Source organism: Haemaphysalis longicornis, unplaced genomic scaffold (genome assembly GCF_048455015.1).
Source record: "Haemaphysalis longicornis isolate Haplotype H1 unplaced genomic scaffold, Haemaphysalis longicornis Haplotype H1 scaffold_12, whole genome shotgun sequence".
NCBI lineage: Eukaryota > Metazoa > Arthropoda > Arachnida > Ixodida > Ixodidae > Haemaphysalis > Haemaphysalis longicornis.
This window is the reverse complement of record NW_027526225.1, coordinates 117,858,043-117,877,494: the sequence shown is the minus strand read 5'-3', so window position 1 is coordinate 117,877,494 and position 19,452 is coordinate 117,858,043. Positions and strand designations below refer to the sequence as shown.

At 49.4% G+C, this 19,452-nt stretch overlaps 1 protein-coding gene and 1 pseudogene across 1 annotated transcript in view; one reads left to right on the top strand and one right to left on the bottom strand.

Moving 5' to 3' along the window:
• The window catches only part of LOC144161814 (neprilysin-1-like), a 31,671-nt gene continuing 12,219 nt past the window's right edge, over positions 1–19,452 (top strand). The window contains exons 1-4 of the mRNA XM_077692412.1: positions 1–296; positions 2,011–2,140; positions 8,039–8,225; positions 16,566–16,854. Coding sequence (XP_077548538.1) covers positions 1–296; positions 2,011–2,140; positions 8,039–8,225; positions 16,566–16,854 — 902 coding nt within the window. The remainder of the gene's footprint in view (positions 297–2,010; positions 2,141–8,038; positions 8,226–16,565; positions 16,855–19,452) is intronic.
• Positions 7,771–7,880, bottom strand: LOC144163438 (U6 spliceosomal RNA; annotated as a pseudogene).

The following is a 19,452-nucleotide window of genomic DNA, read 5'->3' as shown; positions in this document are numbered from 1 at the left end:
ATGTCCAGACAGTTCTCTCGCGCGAAGGCGGCAGGCAGCCGCGGGGACGCCAGAGAGAACACGACGGACCCCACGGAACGGTCCCTTCAGGAGGGAAGCAAGCCGGCCAAGGGCCGAGAAGGATCTTCTTCTTCCTCGTCGGAGTCTCAACCGCCTTCGGTGCAGACCGCAGTGGAACACCCCGATCAGTTCCACAATTTCTACGGCAGACCCCACTGGCGCCGCTACGCAAGTTGCGTCCTGGTCACCACCGCGCTCTCCATCCTCATCTGCCTGGTACCGCTCATCTCCATCCGGTGAGCCTCTCTGCAGCAGGGAACGTATGAGCTCTTTCACCTAAACAGCGGTTGGAAACCGTAACCGTGCAATCAAAGACTGCCAAAAGTGGCAAAAGAATATGCGAGGAAAGGGGGACTGAATACTGTAACGTTCGAAAATATAAAATTACCCTGCGTTTTTCTTTCCACCACTCTATAGCAATACATCGTTCTCACAAAGCACCAAGGCGCATGCGCGACTCTACTGCTTACTCGGCCTCTCTTGCATTGTGCGAGGAAATACGGCGCCATTGCGGCAAACTCGTGCTGGCAACAAATACTGTTTCAAGTGGTCCGGCACAAAATGTACGGCGTCCGAAGGATCGCGGGAGTAAAGGCTCACTCGAGAGAATGGGTCGTGGGCTTGAATTGTCCCTGGTTGCCTAATTGCCTGAACAGGCTTAAGTTTAGAAACATACGCAGTGCAGTTGTGAGTTCTACCGGAAGACCTACGTGCATGTTTAACGAGGAAGCGCCGTCCGAAGCGCCGTTTGCCTCAAAACACCCCTCCCTCCACTATACGGACGCTGGCTATGGCACTACACTGTGGATTCCGTAGGGCTAGTTTACAGGGTAGGGCTAGTGTACAGGGCTTTTGACGCGTTTAATCTGTGTTACGTATGCACGAAGAAACCAAACAGTCGATATTGATACGGTAGAGAGCGGAGATTTTGAAAGCCGAGATGGAAAGAAAACTCGGCAAACCAGTGTGATGGGATTGCGCTATAGTTGTCGTTCTGGCCGGAAGCAGTACGAGATGTTCTCCTTTATTCCACGTAGTGTGGTGGCTTAAACGGCCAAGGGAACCGCATGCAAGACTTCAACTGGTCAACTTAGGCGCCCCTTTTGAAAAACGGCTCGCATCTTTGCGGAGCTCTGCCGCTATGCAGAAAAGCAATCTTTACAGCACACGTAGTTGGAAACGAACCGCATGTTTAGAAAAAGCTCCCCCCCCCCCCCCTTCTTTTTTTTTTTACTGCAGAAGGCTTCAGCTGAGGGATATTTTTTATTGTCGTTTGGCGGCCGATCCATATTCTGCATTCGATAAACATACTGAACGATTGCGCGCAAAATAACAAAACACTTCAACCTTGTCTCTGACAAAGAAACCAAATGTCATAGTAGTTTGACCGCGTCTTATGCCACTTCACACGCCATTCCCGAACTGATGTCAACTTCGGGTCATCCACGCTTTCCCGCCATTTTGAGAGCTGCAGAGTTCGTGGTGCTGGACTAACTCCACCTGCTATGTTCTTGCACGTTTGCAAATGACTGAGGCACTCAAAATGAACCCTGTTGATTGTATCTTTGTTGATTGATTGATTGATTGATTGATTGATTGATTGATTGATTGATTGTGTGCTTCTATTTTCGTACCAACGTATCCGCGGTAATCCATGGCTGGCAGGCTCTACCACGTTAGGTGGGGTGCTACATAATGACGCATGCACTGGTCTCAGAAGTACATTGAATGGCCGCGCGATATACGTTTGAAGACGAGGTGACTGCGCAACGCCTGCTCCACCAGCGCTGCGATAAATAAGCCGGATGCAATTTGTACCAATCTCTGGGACCATCATGAGTCCGGAACAGATTATTTCCAACGTCATATAAAGCTATCTGTACTGCACCGCGCCGCGTAGTGCCGAGGTTTCCTTTTGATAAGCGTGGCGAGTGTGGCGCGTCTCTACAGGCTCTACATTGGGTGCCAGCAACCCACGTGCCAGAACTGGATCAAGGAGATGTCGAACTCAATCGACGATTCCAAGAAGCCCTGCGACAACTTCTACGAGTACGTCTGCGGAAAATACGCCTCTGCTTCGGTGAGTAGCTATTGGTGACTCCGCGTTTGTGCTCGCCACCTAGCGGCCGTCGCGAGGATCGCCGTGATCAGGTCCGGTTGCGTACTTCCCAATGGCGCACCGCACTTGTATATCGTCGTAACTGCGTAGTTGGCGTGATACCGCCGAACGAAGACCCGAAGACAATAAAGCGGACGTGTAAGGAGCTTTATTGCGTCCCCTTTGATGTGTCGGCACGACGCAAGTGCAGCAGTGGATACTTTTACGGCTTCACGCGAGAAGCAGACGACGCGCCTCGCGAGGCGTTTTGGAGACGGAACCTACGCATTAGAAAAAAGGGACGCACGCCATGCATGTTTGCTCAAAGCAGTTCGCTCAGGACGACTGCTACCTTCCACGTCGGCAGCCACTTGCTTTTTCATTGTAATGGAGTCACATTGCATGCGCGCGGGTACTTTCTGTCGGCGCGATTGCCCGTATATCTGCTCAAGCATGTACCTGCTTTTTAAGATATTTGTTAGGCGCTAAGGATATATCTTAGGTGCTAATTATGTCAAGATACTTGTTTGAAATGAAGCCTTGATTTTAGTTAGCTGGGGGAAATTTTTTTTTTTAATCAGCGCTTGAAGCGGGCCTCAAATGCGCGTCTGCGCGGCCGCCCCGGACGCGTGAAATAGAGCAATAGTAAATCACTGAAGGACTCTGGCCAGTTATCATTCCGCCTGACGAAACTTTAGGGAGTTCAAATTGCCGTCTCGTCAGCACGGAACGCTAGGAAAAAAATATATCTGAAGCAACACGGTTGTCTGCACCCGTGGTCTGCACTATCGCAGAAACAATCAGGGCACAAAATGCAATTTTCGGGCCAAAGGTTAAGCTGATTCCATGTAGGGTAAACAGTGCAGATCCACGTTTGACAAACAGCCGTTCCAACCACGCGGCGATTTGCGAACGGCTGAGGAGGCACTTCGAAATCCACAGCGGGGGGCAACACCTGACAATTAAAGGTTGACTTTATAACTTTTACAGCAGCGGTCGATCACCACAGGGTGAATGGTGTAGATCTAGATACACGCTCGAGAAACACCCGGTTCATATACACGGCGATTGGCGAACGGTTGAGGCACTTCGAAATCTACAGCAGCGGGCAACGCCTGAGAACGCGTAAGCACGCACAGAGGCACGGTTGAAGCACTTCACGTAAGAGCATGAGGAGCGGATGCGGTAGCGCACACTGTGTATCCAAACCACGACCGGCTGTCGTGACCCAAACCACGACCGGCTTGATCCAAACACTTGCCGCTTCACGTAAGTGCATAAGCGGCGGGAAACACCTGTTGAGAACGCGAAATCCAACACAGGCACGGTTGAAGCACTCGTAACTTCGTTAGAATATGAATGATTAGGCGTTCAATCCACAGCGCGGCCGTCGCAGAAAGCGAAATACAACATGCCGATTGAGGCGGCTCCGGCAGGTCCCAGAGCGCGGGGAGTGTGCACAACGGCGGAAAAGCCAAGCGCCCTTCGCCTTTCCCACTCGCACTCCTCCTTTTCTCCCTTTCGCGTCTGAGCGTCCGGGCAATTTATTTCACGCGCCCCGGACGCGTGCACTTCGCCGTACTTGACGCTCAAGTCAGTGAAGGGCAGGACTCCCACAGCTTCTAAGGAGCAAGCGCACGACATTATCTTATCGGCGCACGCTGTGTTGCCTTTCGTGTTTACTCTTATCGCACGTGAGCTTCTAGTTTAGTCGTTTGCCGGGAGTAAGTTGTGCATGTTCCAAACGGCAGCAGTGATCCGCGCGCCTGCTAACCAAGTAATACGAATTTGTACTAGTTAATTAGCGAACGTCGCGGGCGCCTGCAAATCAAAATGGTCGAACTTGGGTCTCAAAGCGCCAAATTACGAACTTTAGAGAAAAAAAAAAACTGTAGCGGAAACTTAACGTGCGCCCCGAATGTCGAGCCCTTTGATGAACAGCCCGGTTGTATAGAATCTGACTTCACCGGCAGCTACCCAACGCCCTAGGAAATTACGCCTCGGCGTAAGATGTTCGGTTCACAAGTTTATCCAGCACCTGTAAGCTGCATGCTGTAAGCGTTGTCACAACAAGCCCCATATTTTTCGAAAAAATGTTTACGGATATTCGATATAAGTTGTCCTAAACCGACTTTTTTTCAGCACTGAGCAGATATGGGCAATGGTTTGCATTTAAATTTGCGTGTTGTCGTGGCTTATGATGCCCTGAACGGGGTTCATAAGGGGTTCATGATGCCCTGAAGGTTCATTCATAAGGCGACGGCGAAGCTCAGTCACAGCCCTACCAGTGGCAGTTAAAACTGTACGTGTTACCTGTAGCACTTGATGAAAGCCGCAGCAAGGTGCTTGCACTTTTCTGAGAGCCTTGGTGCACGTGCGCACCGCCCTCCCTCGATTTTTAGCTCCCTAGAGAGGCAGCTCATCTTGAGCTAAATGCGATGCGGTGCCTTGGTCGCCCCCCAACGTTTGCACGCACATAGCGACGATCCCGGCGTTTTCATCGCTCCGATCATTGACCCCGATCAAGATCAGGTCGCCGGCTGAGATCATGGGCCATTCCTCGCCAAAACAACGCGAATCAACGCTGCAGTCTACGGCCGCAAGGGAAGCTATGACGGATGACCTGTTTTGCGACGCCATATTGATTGTTCTGACTAGTGTTGCCAGACTGCGTCGCGGAACTTGGAGTTGCCAATAGAGGGTTCCTTCTGCCGTACTCAACATACCCAAGGGTTTCGGACATTCGGTGCTGGTTTCAATAGTGCAGAAAAATTGATTTGTCAATGCAGTATTTCATGGCCACCCAGGCTTGCACCTGAAATGTTAATTTAGTGATAAAACTTTGTTGAGAACTCTATAGGGCTCCATTGTAATTATTCGACAGATCTTGCGGCTTGTGGAGTTTGAACAGATGGTCTTCATCCCTTTAAATAAAATGATTGCGCTAAAAAGGGACACGGACGGAGTGAGGACAGACACGCACGGCAATTCAACAATGGAGTACAAACGTGCCCAGGACGCTACACTTATTAAGTTCATCCCTTTAAAAGCAGATACATTCTAAAGCGAAGCTTTTTTTGTCTGCCTAATGGCGGCCGTATGCGGAAACGCACTGCAGGAAAGCCAACTTTACACAATGAGAGGACATATGATGACGACAGGTTTCCTCAAAAGCACGTCAAGCGCCCCGAAGGAAAACAACGCTTCCCGTGGTCGAAATTGTGGGTCCCCCGCGTTATGAAGCCAACGTCTATCCGATGGCGCCGTCCCGACACTGTCCAAGCAGTTTGGGTTTTGGTGTTTGACTTTCATTCAGGTTGCGAAGGGGTAAGCTTCGGGTTTGATAATCTTTATCTTAAGAAAGGGGCTTTGATTTTTTAAAGATGACGCTGAACAAGAAAATGGGGTTATACCTACGATTCTTACGGTCACGCACAGCTTTTAGGAACATCAAGAGTTGAGTTACTCGTGAAATTTATGAGGTGTCGGAAATGCAGGAGATGAACTTAAGACAGAACACTGGTGTGGGCGCCACCGAAGGTAGGAGTTCAGCTTCGAAGGCTTCGGAATCGACTGAAAAGTTTCCGACATGCCGCACTTAAAGGAATCATGAAGACAAAGTACAAGTTGCGTTCATTAGGACTGATTTATCCTGATAACAATGATACAAATTTTATCTCAAACCTCGTACTTGTAATGGGGATATAAAAAAAAAAAACATGAGTCAGTGGCGACTGGCTATCCACTTTCCCGTTACTTTTCTATGACGTCACAGAATCTTGTTTGTGTAACTGGCGGCCGCCGAACTAACCCATCGATAACACGCATAGCTGGATGACTGTATACTGGGGCTTCTAGTTCCATTTGATTGCATCGTTTGAGTTCTAACGTGCAGTTAACTCACTGAAGATTGTGTGTTTAGTGCTGGCACGTATGACGCCCCTCCTGCCTGTAAGACGTCAGTGTATCGCGAAATTTGAAAATTTTTTCACACTTCTCGCATTTTATGCGTTAGAAAGCGCCTTTAGTGGCTGGACTGCAGTTGATTGAGGTGCTGAAGCCTAGTTCTCTTAAGTTAAACAAAGTTGTATTTTGCCTTCATAGCCCCTTTTAATCATGGGAGAAACATTGCCGCATATGCATGACCGTTTTAAATCCTTAAGACTATCACTTCATATGGTGTTCGCGGCGAGCAACAATACTGCGTCGTCGAATATATATAAGTGATATTGGGGCAAACGAGCACCCGTTGGTCGACCGGTGACGTCACCACGCGGAAGGGGCGCAACCAGTCCATCATTTTAACACCAAAGTGTTTTATTCCGGGATACACAAAGATTTCGCTTACGGCATTATCGTCACGGAAGTGACGCCAGTACAACGAAGCCAGCGGCCTGTAAAGGGTACACCACTGCACACAGGGTCTTCTTGCGGGGAAGCAAACTTTAGTACTAAAGAGTACCTTATTCTTGGGGTTGTTCGTTCTGTGGCTTTATATTTTAACACGAAAGTGTTTTATGCCGCGATACCCCAGGATTTGCCTGACGTCATAACCGTCACGGAAATGACGCCAGTACAACTTTGCCGAAGCGACCTGCCAGCAGGACGTCGCTCGCCAAGCACACCCACAAGACAGCCGCCGACCCGCAAATTATGCTCAGCTGCAGATTTAGCTGCACATTTCACTTTCGTGTTTGACTGATTCCTATGACAGAGGAATCAACCACAGTTTTTGTCCTATGCATCTGCCGCTTCACTCGTTCTGACTTCACCCGCCGGCAGCAGCGGTGAACTGATTGGCGATATTCTGGTGTCGGGGTGAACTGGCTGGCGTAACGAAGTTTAATCGAACGTACCTTGCGGTAACGCCATCGTCTCTGAGCAGGCGCTCCTGCCAGGAGGAATAGAACTCGATCGGCCTCCTCCTTCCGCGTTACCGCAGAATGGCAGGTGGAGGGGAAAATGATGTTCCCTAAAAAGTAAAAACAACCGCAATGAAAACGGGAACAACCCTGCACCAGCTAGGCTATAGCAGGTTAATGCCGATTAGAAAAATAGGACAGGAAGCCGAGGCTCCAAAATCTTTTTGGAGAAAAGCCAATGGCTTACAAAAAAAGAAAAAAAAAGCTGTGGTTGATTCCTCTGTCATAGGAATAAGTAAAACACGTAAGGGAAATGTGCAGCGAAATCTGCAGCTGAGCATGATTTGCGGGTCGGCGGCTGTCTCATAGGTGTGTTTTGTGAGCGATGTCCTGCTGGCTGGTCGCTTCGGCAAAAGTGTACTCGCGTCATTTCCGCGACGGATATGACGCCAGTGAAATCTTGGGGTATCGGGCCATAAAACACTTTCGTGTTAAGATATAAAACCACAAAACAAACGAGCATAACGTGTTCTTTAGTACTAAAGGTTGCTTCCCCACAAGAACACCCTGTGTGCAGGGGTGCACCCTTTACAGGCCGCTTGCTTCGTTGTACTGGCGTCACTTCCGTGACGGATATGACGTCAGCGATATCTTCGTGTATGCAGGAATAAAACGCTTAAGTGTGAAAAAGAAAAAAATGAGGCTCTTGCTTTGCTCGGCGGGAAAGCAACGCAACTGAGCACCTGCACGAAAAATGGGGAACGTTTCCTGATTTTGCGTGTCATCCTTGCGCAGGGGAGATGCTAATCTTCTGTACATCGTTCCACTTTTGCTATATGTACAGGCTGGCGCCGTTACACCAGTCTGTCACAGATGCGTTTTGCGGTCTGGACGCCATCGTCTTGGCCGAGTCTTGGCTTTACAGATAATGCTATAAGACTTGCGCCACTCATTGTCTGCACTTCTGTTTGCCTGCCACAGTATGACCGTTTTCGGCATTCGCTCACAATCGCCGCAGAATACCTGGTTCCCGAACGCCTTCCTGCGGCTCCAGGTGCGAATATTTTTGTCCTTCTACAAAAAGATCATGCTCGAGGACGCCGAGGCCATGAGGGAAGAGCAGGGCGAGGACAGCGTCTCCTACAAAGCCGTCTTCATGACGCAGCGATGCCTATTCGAGGCTTTCAACGACTTCGATGACCTCGGTATGTACCATTGCCGCCTGCATGCATTCTCGAAAGTTAGTAGTTGAGAGAGAGAGAGAGAGAGAGAGAGAGAGAGAGAGAGAGAGAGAGAGAGAGAGAGAGAGAGAGAGAGAGAGAGAGAGAGAGAGAGAGAGAGAGAGAGAGAGAGAGAGAGAGAGAGAGAGAGAGAGAGAGCGAACAACTTTATTGAAAATGCCTGCAGATTCGGTTAGGCTCCCTCCACGCAGGGAGGACGAGCTTTCACCGAGACGTGGCCACTACGTCAGTCTTGTGCGTTGTCCTCCTCGAGGACTTTCTCGCTCGCTACTTCCACGGGTCCGAGAGGGCCGCTGCCCCTTTTCGGGGGTGCTACCCCCCTTCTCGGTTTCGCTCGGTCGCTGCCTCTCTAGGGCTGCCGAGACCTGCTGGGCGGCCTTGAGTTGTGTCTCTTGATCGTAGCTCCTCGTTGCAGCCTCTAGCTGCGGCCGGATCGTCATCTTCTCGTTGGCTTCTCGCGGATTTACGCTACAGTCCCAAAGGATGTGAGCCGCGGTGGATCTCTTTCGCTCACAGCCTACGCACATCACTCGCGTACACACTCGGACGTACGTGCACCGGGGTGAGCAGGGACCCCGTGTTTCCTTCCGGGTAAGCCCCGGTTGAGGTGGCGGCATAGTTGGGCAAGGAAAAAACACAGCGCTATCAATGTCGAAGAAAGTGACTTTAGGCACGCACCTCGTATTTATCATACATGATGATGGTGATTATTCGTTGTATGCGTGCCTGGACGTGTTCGCTATTTCTCTGTTTGCTCGTCGTCTCAGGCATGCTCTTGTTGGGCTTGCCGGCAACTCTGCAGCTGCTGGTGCACCCGAGTTTGACCTTTTCGCCACCCTTCGTATTCATTCTGCCCTTCGGGAGCCCGAACAATGCGTGGCCTACCCATTTCTGTGTTGCGGCAGAGGTGAAACTGTATGGACACGGGTTTCATTTATTGTGACGAAGGTTTCTCGCTTAAATTGTGTAAATATTGGAGAAAGAAATTGGCCGCTTATCTGTTCCTTTCGTTCCAAATGTCGACAAAAAACGACAGTCTTCGTCGACATTTTCCAAGTAAACGCCTACATTCGCTTTCCTGCTCACCTCATGCTGTTCCTCTTGCGTCGCGCTCGTCCCAAGGTAAACAGGCTAATGGTTTGCCCAAGTCAATTTCAATTTACCGCGTTCCACTGCTCCAGGCCGGGTGCCTGGATGCCAGCGCTGCCGTACGGCGGAGACGCGCGTGAATCGAGGCGCCCTACTTCAACTTCCATAGAACCGCGTTGCCCTAGTCCACGTGGGTTCCAAGCAGCACGTGGAACCTATCTAGTGGAACCTTTCGTAACGGTTGTCGTTTGGTTTCTTAAAATGCCGCCAGGAGCTACAGTAGCACGGGCTACAGCAGGCGACAGTGTGAATTTTTTTTTTCTGCAGTGGATGTAGTATTTCATTTCCCAAAAATCAAGCATCTATGAATTTTTTTCATAAAGCAACACTGACCCATATTTGCGCAATGTCTTGTTCTTCTTCAAGAATGTTGACAAGTATGAACATATAAATCGGACTTAGACGTTTAGATTTGGCTGTGAGTACATAAGACTATAGCGCACACATCGTTTCACTTTGGTCGGGTGGCTGAATTGAGTCACAGACAGACAGACAGACAGACATACAGACCACAATTTCTGGGTTTAAGTAGCCTAAGAAAGACTATCGTCTTTAAAATACTGTCTTCGACATGCCCTTGGTAGAAGAGAAATTGAACGGTATTCTCTAGCCACCATGGTCGTAGGTAGATTTCGTTTCAGCTAAGAACATCACTATATGAAGAGCGTAACACGTCATTGTGTACCACGGTCATTCCCCGAAAAGCAAATACGATCTGTATGCGACATGTCGCTGGAGGAAGAGAACAGGGCACTAGTTTCACTATCCAACCACCTCCTGAGCGTAATTTGTAGCCAATATGTTTTGTACTCTCATTCACGGCGATTTTTCGAGTGTGTGTGGTATAAGAGATGACGACACTGGGTGCGTTCCAATTTACCGTTTAGACAGCTTCGTTGTCGTCTTCGCGAACAGTCCGCCATATTAAGCCCCGTTCCAATTCGAACGAAGCAGTCAACGAAGACTGCTTCGAGGCGACAGCATCGGTATGGTCCCTAGAAATATTTCTATAAGGACATAGCATCGAAGTCAGCAAAGATGCAGGCTGCCTTTCTGTCTAAACTGAAAAGTGACGCCAGCGCCACCTTTTCGCGTATTATTGTTGTTACAATCTAACTTGTTCTTTTATTGAAATATTTAGTATAATTTAGTAGTGATAAAGATGAGTTTGTTTAATTTTAAATTACGTAATGTTTGTAATAACAATGATAATATTAGCTACGAAACTTGCGGCTTGCGCAACTCGACATGTCTGCTACGACGCTGTCGTCTTCGCTAGTGCTGCGTTTGCGACCGCGGCGCCGTTCCAATTTTATTCCTTTAGACGTCTAGTTAGACAGCTTCGTAGGCTGTCTACCAAGCTGTCCGCGAATTGGAACGCAGCCACTGTGTCACTGACGGGTGCCAGATCGCGGCTGGAAGCCACCCTTCCCTTCTGCTGTATGGCCACCCTGTATGGCCTCCACTCAAAGGGCTCTGCAACACTTTCGATAAACGCGTTCTCTTTCATTCGTGTTTGGCGGCATTGTGAAATGGATAGCTACCTTCAGCGCGGTGCGACGCAGCATGCTATGCATGCTGCAGCAGATCCGCTATCCGTTTCCGCTTTGCTTTTGTGGCGCCATTTTTTGAAGTGGCAGTCAAATGCCTTGATTGGTGCAACTGAAAACAAAAAGGCTGCCAGTAGCCGCTGCATTGGTCTAATGACGCAGTTCGAGACCAATCCTTTAACCAAACAATCCTTTAACCGAAGCTTATTCATCACCATCTTAGGCCTATTTGTGTCCACTGCTGGACGAAAGCCTCTCCCAAAGATTTCCAGCCGCGCCTATCGAGTGCTGGCTGAGTCCATGCTTTTCCCCCAAATTTTCGGAGCTCATCTCACCACCGAGTTTCCGGCCGACCCCTATTGCGTTTGCGGTCTATTTGCAGCCACTCTGTCAAATTGTATCACTCCATGCACAAACCCAGGGAACGACTGGTAGCGTCTCTCTGACCTTCAGGCAAGCGCCTCGCGCGGTGAAGGTCAAGAAAGTGCCACGTGAGAATTCACAGTGCCGACGTCCTCCTCAGTGAAATCGTCTAATGGCTAGTTCGTTCCGATGGGGAGGTTGCGGAGGCGGTTAAAATGGGAAAAAGGAAGAGAGCGTGCCATCAGAAAATGATGCAAGAAGGGGCTGGGTCCATTAAAATTCACTGCGCATTTACCCGCATAGCAATCTCCCCATCCCTCCAGAATATCGAGAGGTTCTCTCTCCCCTCCCCCTCTTTTGCGACATGCACCCTACCTATCACACATACCGTCCCCTGACGCGAGCACAATACCATGAGAAGCACTCCCCGCCTCCCTCGGACACGGTATACGTTGATGCTGCAGAACAGCCCCGCCATACCTATTTCATAGCTGCAGTAGACCACACCCCAACCTCCTCTAACGTGGCCACTGTCCTCGCTACCCATCCTCACGAGGTTGAGGGAGCAGCTATCGCCTCACCACCACCCTCCACCCACCCCTACCCCCAATTGGGGATTCACAAACGGGCGTTAGGAGTTTCTGCGGGCGAATAATTTCGCCCACGGAGCAAGAATTATTGAGGAGGCGCAACAGGGCTTGCTCCGGCGGCGCGATAAGGTCACAGGTGCGGGCACGGCTCCGACGCTCCCTCTGTGGCGAGGCGCCAAAGGTAAAAGGCTCGCCGGTTCAAGGTCAGACCATGCATAGCCGGCTGCCGTCATGGGCAGACGACGCCGACGAATCCCTCGCGCTACTGGACTTTCATTGGCGTTGGTTTGCGGCGGAAATAATTTTCGCGTTTCAAACATCGTTGTCGTAAGACGAAGGGGCTTTGATTTTTTTAGAACGCAAAACCTACAATAAAAACATGTAGCGGAAAATCTAGGTATGATTAGTCCCAGTGAATGATGGTTCTTATCCTCCATACCATTAGATCATATTTTGACTGTCCTAGCTTCCCCGCCCTGCCTGTGCAATATGAAAAGCGCGCGCAAATCTTCACTAAGAAGCCCGCGAGAAGCGAGAGTGGCGAGAGTGACTGAACCACTCGTGGAGGGAAGGCGGCATCAGCAGACTTAATCTGTTCTGGGATTCCTTCTAGTGCTTCGTTTCAAGCGTGGTACGTCTTGTAACTAGGGCAGTATTTATTAACTGCTGCTAAAATGTCCAGAACTCCTATTTACTTATTAAATGCAAGGCATCTCTGACACTCGGCCTGTCCCGCGTTGACCGGCGTAGTCCGCACTCCTCATTACGCATGCGCAAACTCTCCTCCGTTCTTCTCTCCGACAGCTGAGCGTTATGCGCTCTCTCCGGCTCATTATCATAACAACAGCTGGCGCGCTTCGTCTCCGTTCGCATGTGCTCCGGCGCGCTTGTGCGCGCATGTGTGCGCATGCGCAACTTTCCTCCGCTGTCTCCTTTCCTTCAAGCGCGCATATAAAGCGGTGAGCGCTCGGCGCCCGTTCAGTTAAGCGCGCGCTTTCGCTTGACACAGTTGCTCGACTCCGCTTGACTTTGCTCGTGCTTCGCTTGACGACGACGACGACTCCGTTGAATCTTCCGATGAAGACGGTCTTTACGTACTTGGAACTCTACGTGTGATTGAGCATCATTTAAGGTTCACTACACTTCAACCACATTTGGGTAACCAACATAACGGAAACGCGAATTGAACCCCGTGAGATGCCTTGCATCCCCCCAGGGTTCCCCTCGTGGGAAGGTGGCGGAATTTTTTTTACAGAAAGAAATCTCGCAATTTTTACAATATACCCGATGATATCACGATTTTTGCGCGTCGAGTCCATAGAAGAACATGTAAACTATGGCAACGTGCTAGACGCGTCATCTGTCGTGCTTCTCCGCAAGCCGCATTTCCTCCTCGCCAGACAGTGACATTAACGCGCCGCCCGCCCGCGCTGTCCCAGCGCAGGGGATTCTCCTCCTTAAATACTTCTTTTTCCGTGATTTCGCCCCTCACCCCCAAAACTCTCTGCTCCTCCCCCTACTCCCCCGAGGATGCACCATCCTTCTCTTGAAGAAAAAGGGCACACGGGGCGGCCCGAGCTTTGAAACACCGTACACCTGAAGAGAGGCCCCTCTCTGTTTCTAAACCCACTCCTTATTACTCACCTACCGGGACAGCACCTTCCATCAAGGGCTTTCACACATCACCCTTCCACCCCCTCACCCTCACCCATCGTTATCGCCTGTAGAATCAGAACTCTGTGGATAAATTCAAACGCACTCCCCCCCCCCCCCCTCCCGAGCCATCCTCACCCACATATCCCCATTCCTCTTTCTCACCCCGCTTGTCCACACTGCGGGGGCTACGACATCTGGCACTGACCCGCCCTGCTTCCAATTCCACCCCCCCCCCCCCTTCCAACTCCTCGCTGTCTGCCCTCTTGCGCTGGGCCTCCCAGTCCCCGTGCGCCCTCATAGGCAGGGCTCGGACCCACAGAGCAGCCCTTCCGCGGCTCAACCGTCCCTACAAAGCTTGGACAGGATTACAGACAAAACTCGATCTGACGAAACCCCGATCAATAAAATTGACAGTTGGGCTAGTTGGTTTTGATTCAGCGTAAGTAGCGCTAGAGACGGGACACAGAAGCGCCGTCGTGTGTGTCTTCTCTTCTGTGCCCCGTCTCTAGCGCTACTTACGATGAAACCCCGATCTTACGAATTTCCCGATTTAACGAACAAATTGGGTTTGCCCCGCAGGTTCCTATACGGCCCAATGCTTGGATGAACTCGAACTAAAGAAAGACACTCCGCGCCATCTCCGATTTAACAAAGTATTTCCAGAAACACACACGTTTAAAAAGAGAAGTTTCGAAAGTATTTCATCAGAACGCCAGGAAGTATATTGCGCCACGTCAGGAAAGAAAAAATAAACATAGTTTTGTTTTATAGAGCTCTACGAGATAAGCTCATCAGTCCCAGTTTTCAATCAGTGATACTGCTGAAGCTCCTGTGCCCGTTCCAGGCCAGGTGTTGAACGCTGTTGACTTGCTCAGGCGCTTTGCTCGGGCTCACGAAGCCACCGCGGCCGCGTTGAACACGCTTGTGTGCAACAAAAAGTATGTCCACCCAATTCTAAGGAATACCAAGCTGGGGAAAATCAGAGGTTTTTTTCTCCATGAAGTAAATTTGTGTCCCCCAGAACCCCTAACGTTTAATTATTATTTAAACCGCGGACTTTCAGCGCATTGCTAAATTACCGGCCTTCGAGTGTCGCGGACGCCCCAATTATAAGATGCCATTTTAGCTGCTTGGATGCGCCTGCCTTTAGAAATCCAACTTACACAATTAACTGCTTTGAAAATGACAGTCCCGATTGTACGAAGTTGTGGATATAATAAAATAACGTGCGATTCCCGATGACTTCGTTAGAGCGGATTTCAAAACGTTTCTCTCCTACTCTCCCCTCCTCCTCTCTCACCCCTCCTATCTATCTATCTATCTATCTATCTATCTATCTATCTATCTATCTATCTATCTATCTATCTATCTGTCTGTCTGTCTGTCTGTCTGTCTGTCTGTCTGTCTGCCTGTCTGTCTGTCTGTCTGTCTGTCTGTCTGTCTGTCTGTCTGTCTGTCTGTCTGTCTGTCTGTCTGTCTGTCTGTCTGTCTATCTATCTATCTATCTATCTATCTATCTATCTATCTATCTATCTATCTATCTATCTATCTATCTATCTATCTGTCTGTCTGTCTGTCTGTCTGTCTGTCTGTCTGTCTGTCTGTCTGTCTGTCTGTCTGTCTGTCTGTTTTGTTTTGCCATACATTTGTCTGTCTGCGCCTTCACTGCACGCACTAGACCGAAAAGCGAGCTTTGCTCGGCAAACCTGGTTTAAGCGCATTCGACCACGGTAAAATTTACTGGGACGGTTGCATGTATGAATCGCGGATCCGAGACGCAAAACTTACTTAGGGATGACGGCCGTCCATGCTCGAGGGAAATGAGTTTGAACACGAAAGTGTTTTATTTCCGGATAAACAAAGATTTCGTTGACGTCATATCCGTCACGGAAGTGACGCCAGTACAACGAAGCAAGCGGCCTGTAAAGGGTGCACCCCTGCACCCAGGGTCTTCTTGATGGGGAAGCAACCTTTAGTACTAACGAGTACGGTATACTTAGGGTTTTTCGTTTTCGGGTTTTATATTCTAACACGAGAGTGTTTCTTGCCGTGATACCCCAAGATTACACTGACGTCATATCCGTCACGAAAATGACGCCAGCGCACCTTTGACGAAGTGACCCGCCGGCAGGACGTCGCTCGCCAAACACACCCACAAGACAGCCGCCGACCCGAAAATATTGCTCACCTGCAGATTTCGCTGCACATTTCACTTTCGTGTTTTACTGATTCCTATTACAGAGGAATCAACCGCAGTTTTTTTCTCATTCTTTTCGCCTAATTTTGTCAGCTCTATGTCGGTGGCTACAGAAGTTTCGCTGGTCATCCACCTTCGCCGAGTGCACATGGAATGGCGGATAAATTTTGTTTGCCTTTTTATTTGTTGGGTTTATACTATTCCTCCCTTTGACGCTGTTTTTTAAAGGAGAGAGCGTCTTCTTCCTTTCTAGCTGATCGCGTAAGGGCACTGTGGTAGCTAGAATGTTGATTTCAGAACAGTAAATAAGACGGTAGCGTCGTCTAGCCGGTCTGGCGCCGCTCGCCATAACCCGAGGAGAACTTTTGACTTTGGATTTTATCCAGTGTTATTCTGCCTCTTTTCGACGCTGTTTTTAACGGAGATTTTTCTGTTTATGGCATGAGGGCACTGGTTTAGTCAACCACGGTTATTGTTGCGCGTCTTGTTCTCAAGAAGCAAATTCAGTTAACATGACCACTATCAGTGTCCGCCCACTGGTTGTAGTTCTAGGTGGCATATGTAACCTCTATCGCAAAAGAAATCAAGGAAAAGCCGAGAAAACTTTTATTTAACACACTCTTTGTTCAGCGAGAGTTCATTTAGCTGAAAACGCCATTTAAACTACACCGCTGGCGTGACGGCGCAGTCTAAGCGATTAAACCGCCTATAAGGCATCCGTTTGACAGAGTTCTGCAATATACGATGTCCGCCAAGACAGAATTACTGGACGACAGCGCAAATTATAACGGCTTCGCAGAGCAACTCAAAGGCTTCCTGTCCGCCTACAACCTGTCCTGGCCCCCGAGCAGCGACAGACAGCCGGAGTCGCTGTTCAACACACTCGTGGAGCTGAGCCTCAAGCGGGACGTGAACCTGCTGTTTCAGCTGAAGCCGGACGAGAATTTCAACCGGAAGGGCTTCTACATGCTGCACTGGGACCTCAGCCTCGAGGGTGCCTTGCCCTGGGTCTTCCTGCGTTCCCTTCTGGTGAAGACCGGGGAGCTGGAAAAGGCGTTCGAGAGGGCGGCCTTTCTTATGACGGGAAAGTACGTATGCGCGATGTACAGAGAAAAATGGACGAGCTGATGTTTTGAGGAAGCGCCCTAGTGGTTTTCTTCGTATTAAGGCGCCCATCTTGGCAGTTCTGGGATTGTAGATACGTTAATCATAGTCTTCCAAATGTCAGCTTATAGCTGGGTATTCATGATGCACGGAATGTGGCTGCGTCGACACACGTGCGAGCTTTTGGCGTCCAACGCGATCCCCTACAGCGCCCATAGAGTTCCCGTGGTTCTTGTATTTATCATTTCAGTCGCAAAACATGTCAAGCGTTCCGGAGACCCTCAGTTAAGGTGTATCACCAAGCATTCCTACTGTTTGCTAAAAGCAAAGTGCATTCAGTTTGACGGTAATTATTAGGGTTCAAAAATAGGGCTGTGTCATCTTGCTTTACTGCAAACGTCATTGAAAGACGATAGTCGTCTGCCGCCCCCGCCACGTAGCTCCTTTTCCGCACGGAGCTCCCACAACTCGCCCTCTCCTCCTCCACCCTGGCACTTCTCGGGATCAATTAAAGGGACACTGAAGTTATTTGTAAACATTGCGGGATTACTAGCGCAAATTGTAGTCCGGCGTCCATAGACCATATTTCGAACACTTTGAGCGCGTTTACGGGAATTTATTTTGTAGAAAAATCAAGTCGAAAATGCTGTCCTCCTCTCTTCACCCTCGCCCATTTTCTGTGGCATTTTCGTGTGACGTAAGGAGGAGATGAGCTGGCAATTGGCTGCGCTACTGCACGGCTCACCGACCTTCCGACAGAGTCATTCGGCCCAGCGTTTAGCCCGCCGGCCGCCGACGGGTCGTCGCAATTCGCCGGCTCAGTTGAAACTAAGCCACAACACTTTTGTGAATGGAAAAATGTGCCTTTCTTTACTTTGTTAGTTTGTACTGCGAGTCCGGGTCGCTCCACACAAGCGCTGCACAAGTGCACATGCGACGCTTCGCTGACTGGCACGCTAGGAAAATCTAAGGCCACTTGAAGGCGGGAGAAGAGTCAGCGAAGCCAATATAGGTACTAAGGAAATAAAATCAACTGAAACTTTTACCGTACAACGTAAAACTAGGGAGAACGGAGCACGTTTTTGCGCTGGGTGAACGAGTACAGTGGTCAGCAGCACGACTACGCATCTGCGAACGCTTTTCCGTCTAAGAAATGGAGTTGCTAGACGTTAAATATTTTGGAAGTTTGGGGGACGCTGACTGCACGAGCGCTATACAACAAATAGTCACCTAAGGTGCTTTAAATGCTAAAACTAAATAAAAGTGTAAACTGGTTGTACATATACCTTATATATGCAATCTCGGCAACGCTGTCTCGTGGCCGTGTCTATGGCAGCTGCATCTTACTGGTACCCACCTACGGGACAGAAACTTGGAGGCTCACTAAGAGGGTTCAACTTAAATTGAAGGCGACTCAGTGAGCAATGGAATTGCAGATGATAGGTGACAATGGAATGGATAGATGATAGATAGGAAGATGATTAAGGGACAAGAAGAGAGAGAAGTGGGTGAGGGAACAAATGTGGGTTGAAGACATATTAGTAGAAATTAAGAAGAAGAAATGGGCGAGGGCAGGGCATGTAATGCGAAGGCAAGATAACCATTGGTCATTAAGATTGGTCATAGGATTATTGGTCATAGGATTATTGTTTTGCAAGTCTCAAGGTCGAATCCCCGAGGGTACATGCTTTTTTTCTGTAAGTGGATTTTTTCGTTTGCGGTCAATGTTTTCTAACCTGAGTTCACCATTTTTGGGCCGTAACGTTCACTGCTCCACGAGCGAGTTCGCAGAACGCGCGCAGACTGACACTGACGCGCTAGCGAGTTCTCGTTGGCGTGCTGTTGCCACAAGCACCGGCTACTTGCGGGCAGTGGGCACAGGCCACAATCAGCAGACCTTTGGCCTGGTGGCCCGGATACACAAAGATTTCAGTGACGTCATATCCGTCACGGAAGTGGCGCCAGTACAACGGAGCAAGCGGCCTGTAAAGGGTGCACCCCCGCCCTTAAGGTCGTTTTGCGGGAAAGCAATCTTTAGTACTAAAAAGTACGTTATACCAGAGTCCTTTGGTTATACTTAGGGTTGTTGGTTTTGGAGTTTTACATTTTAACACGAAAGTGTTCTATGCCAGTTTACACCAAGATTTCTCTGACGTCATATCCGTCACGGAAATAACGCCAATACACCTTTGCCGAAGCGACCCGGACGTCGCTCGCACCAGGACGTCGCTCGCCAAGCACACCCACAGGATAGCCGCCGACCCGCAAATCATGCTCAGCTGCAGATTTCACTCCACATTTCACTTTCGGTTCCTATGACAGAGAAATCAGCCATAGTTTTCTTTTCTTTTGTTTCTTGTTTTGCATAAAACCAGGGTGCCGAACCGGAATAGTTTCGGGTTCGGTTTGGAATTGGGTTCAAGCCTTTCGGGTTCAGTTCAGGGTTCGGTTCCTAAGAGCACCATTCAGTTCCGGTTCGAACCGGTTCGAACGGGCTCAGACGGGTTTAGAAAACGAAAACCACGAGTATTTTTTTGTCTTGCTTTTTCAGTGCCGCGTTTCCGTTTCTTTATTTCTCTGTC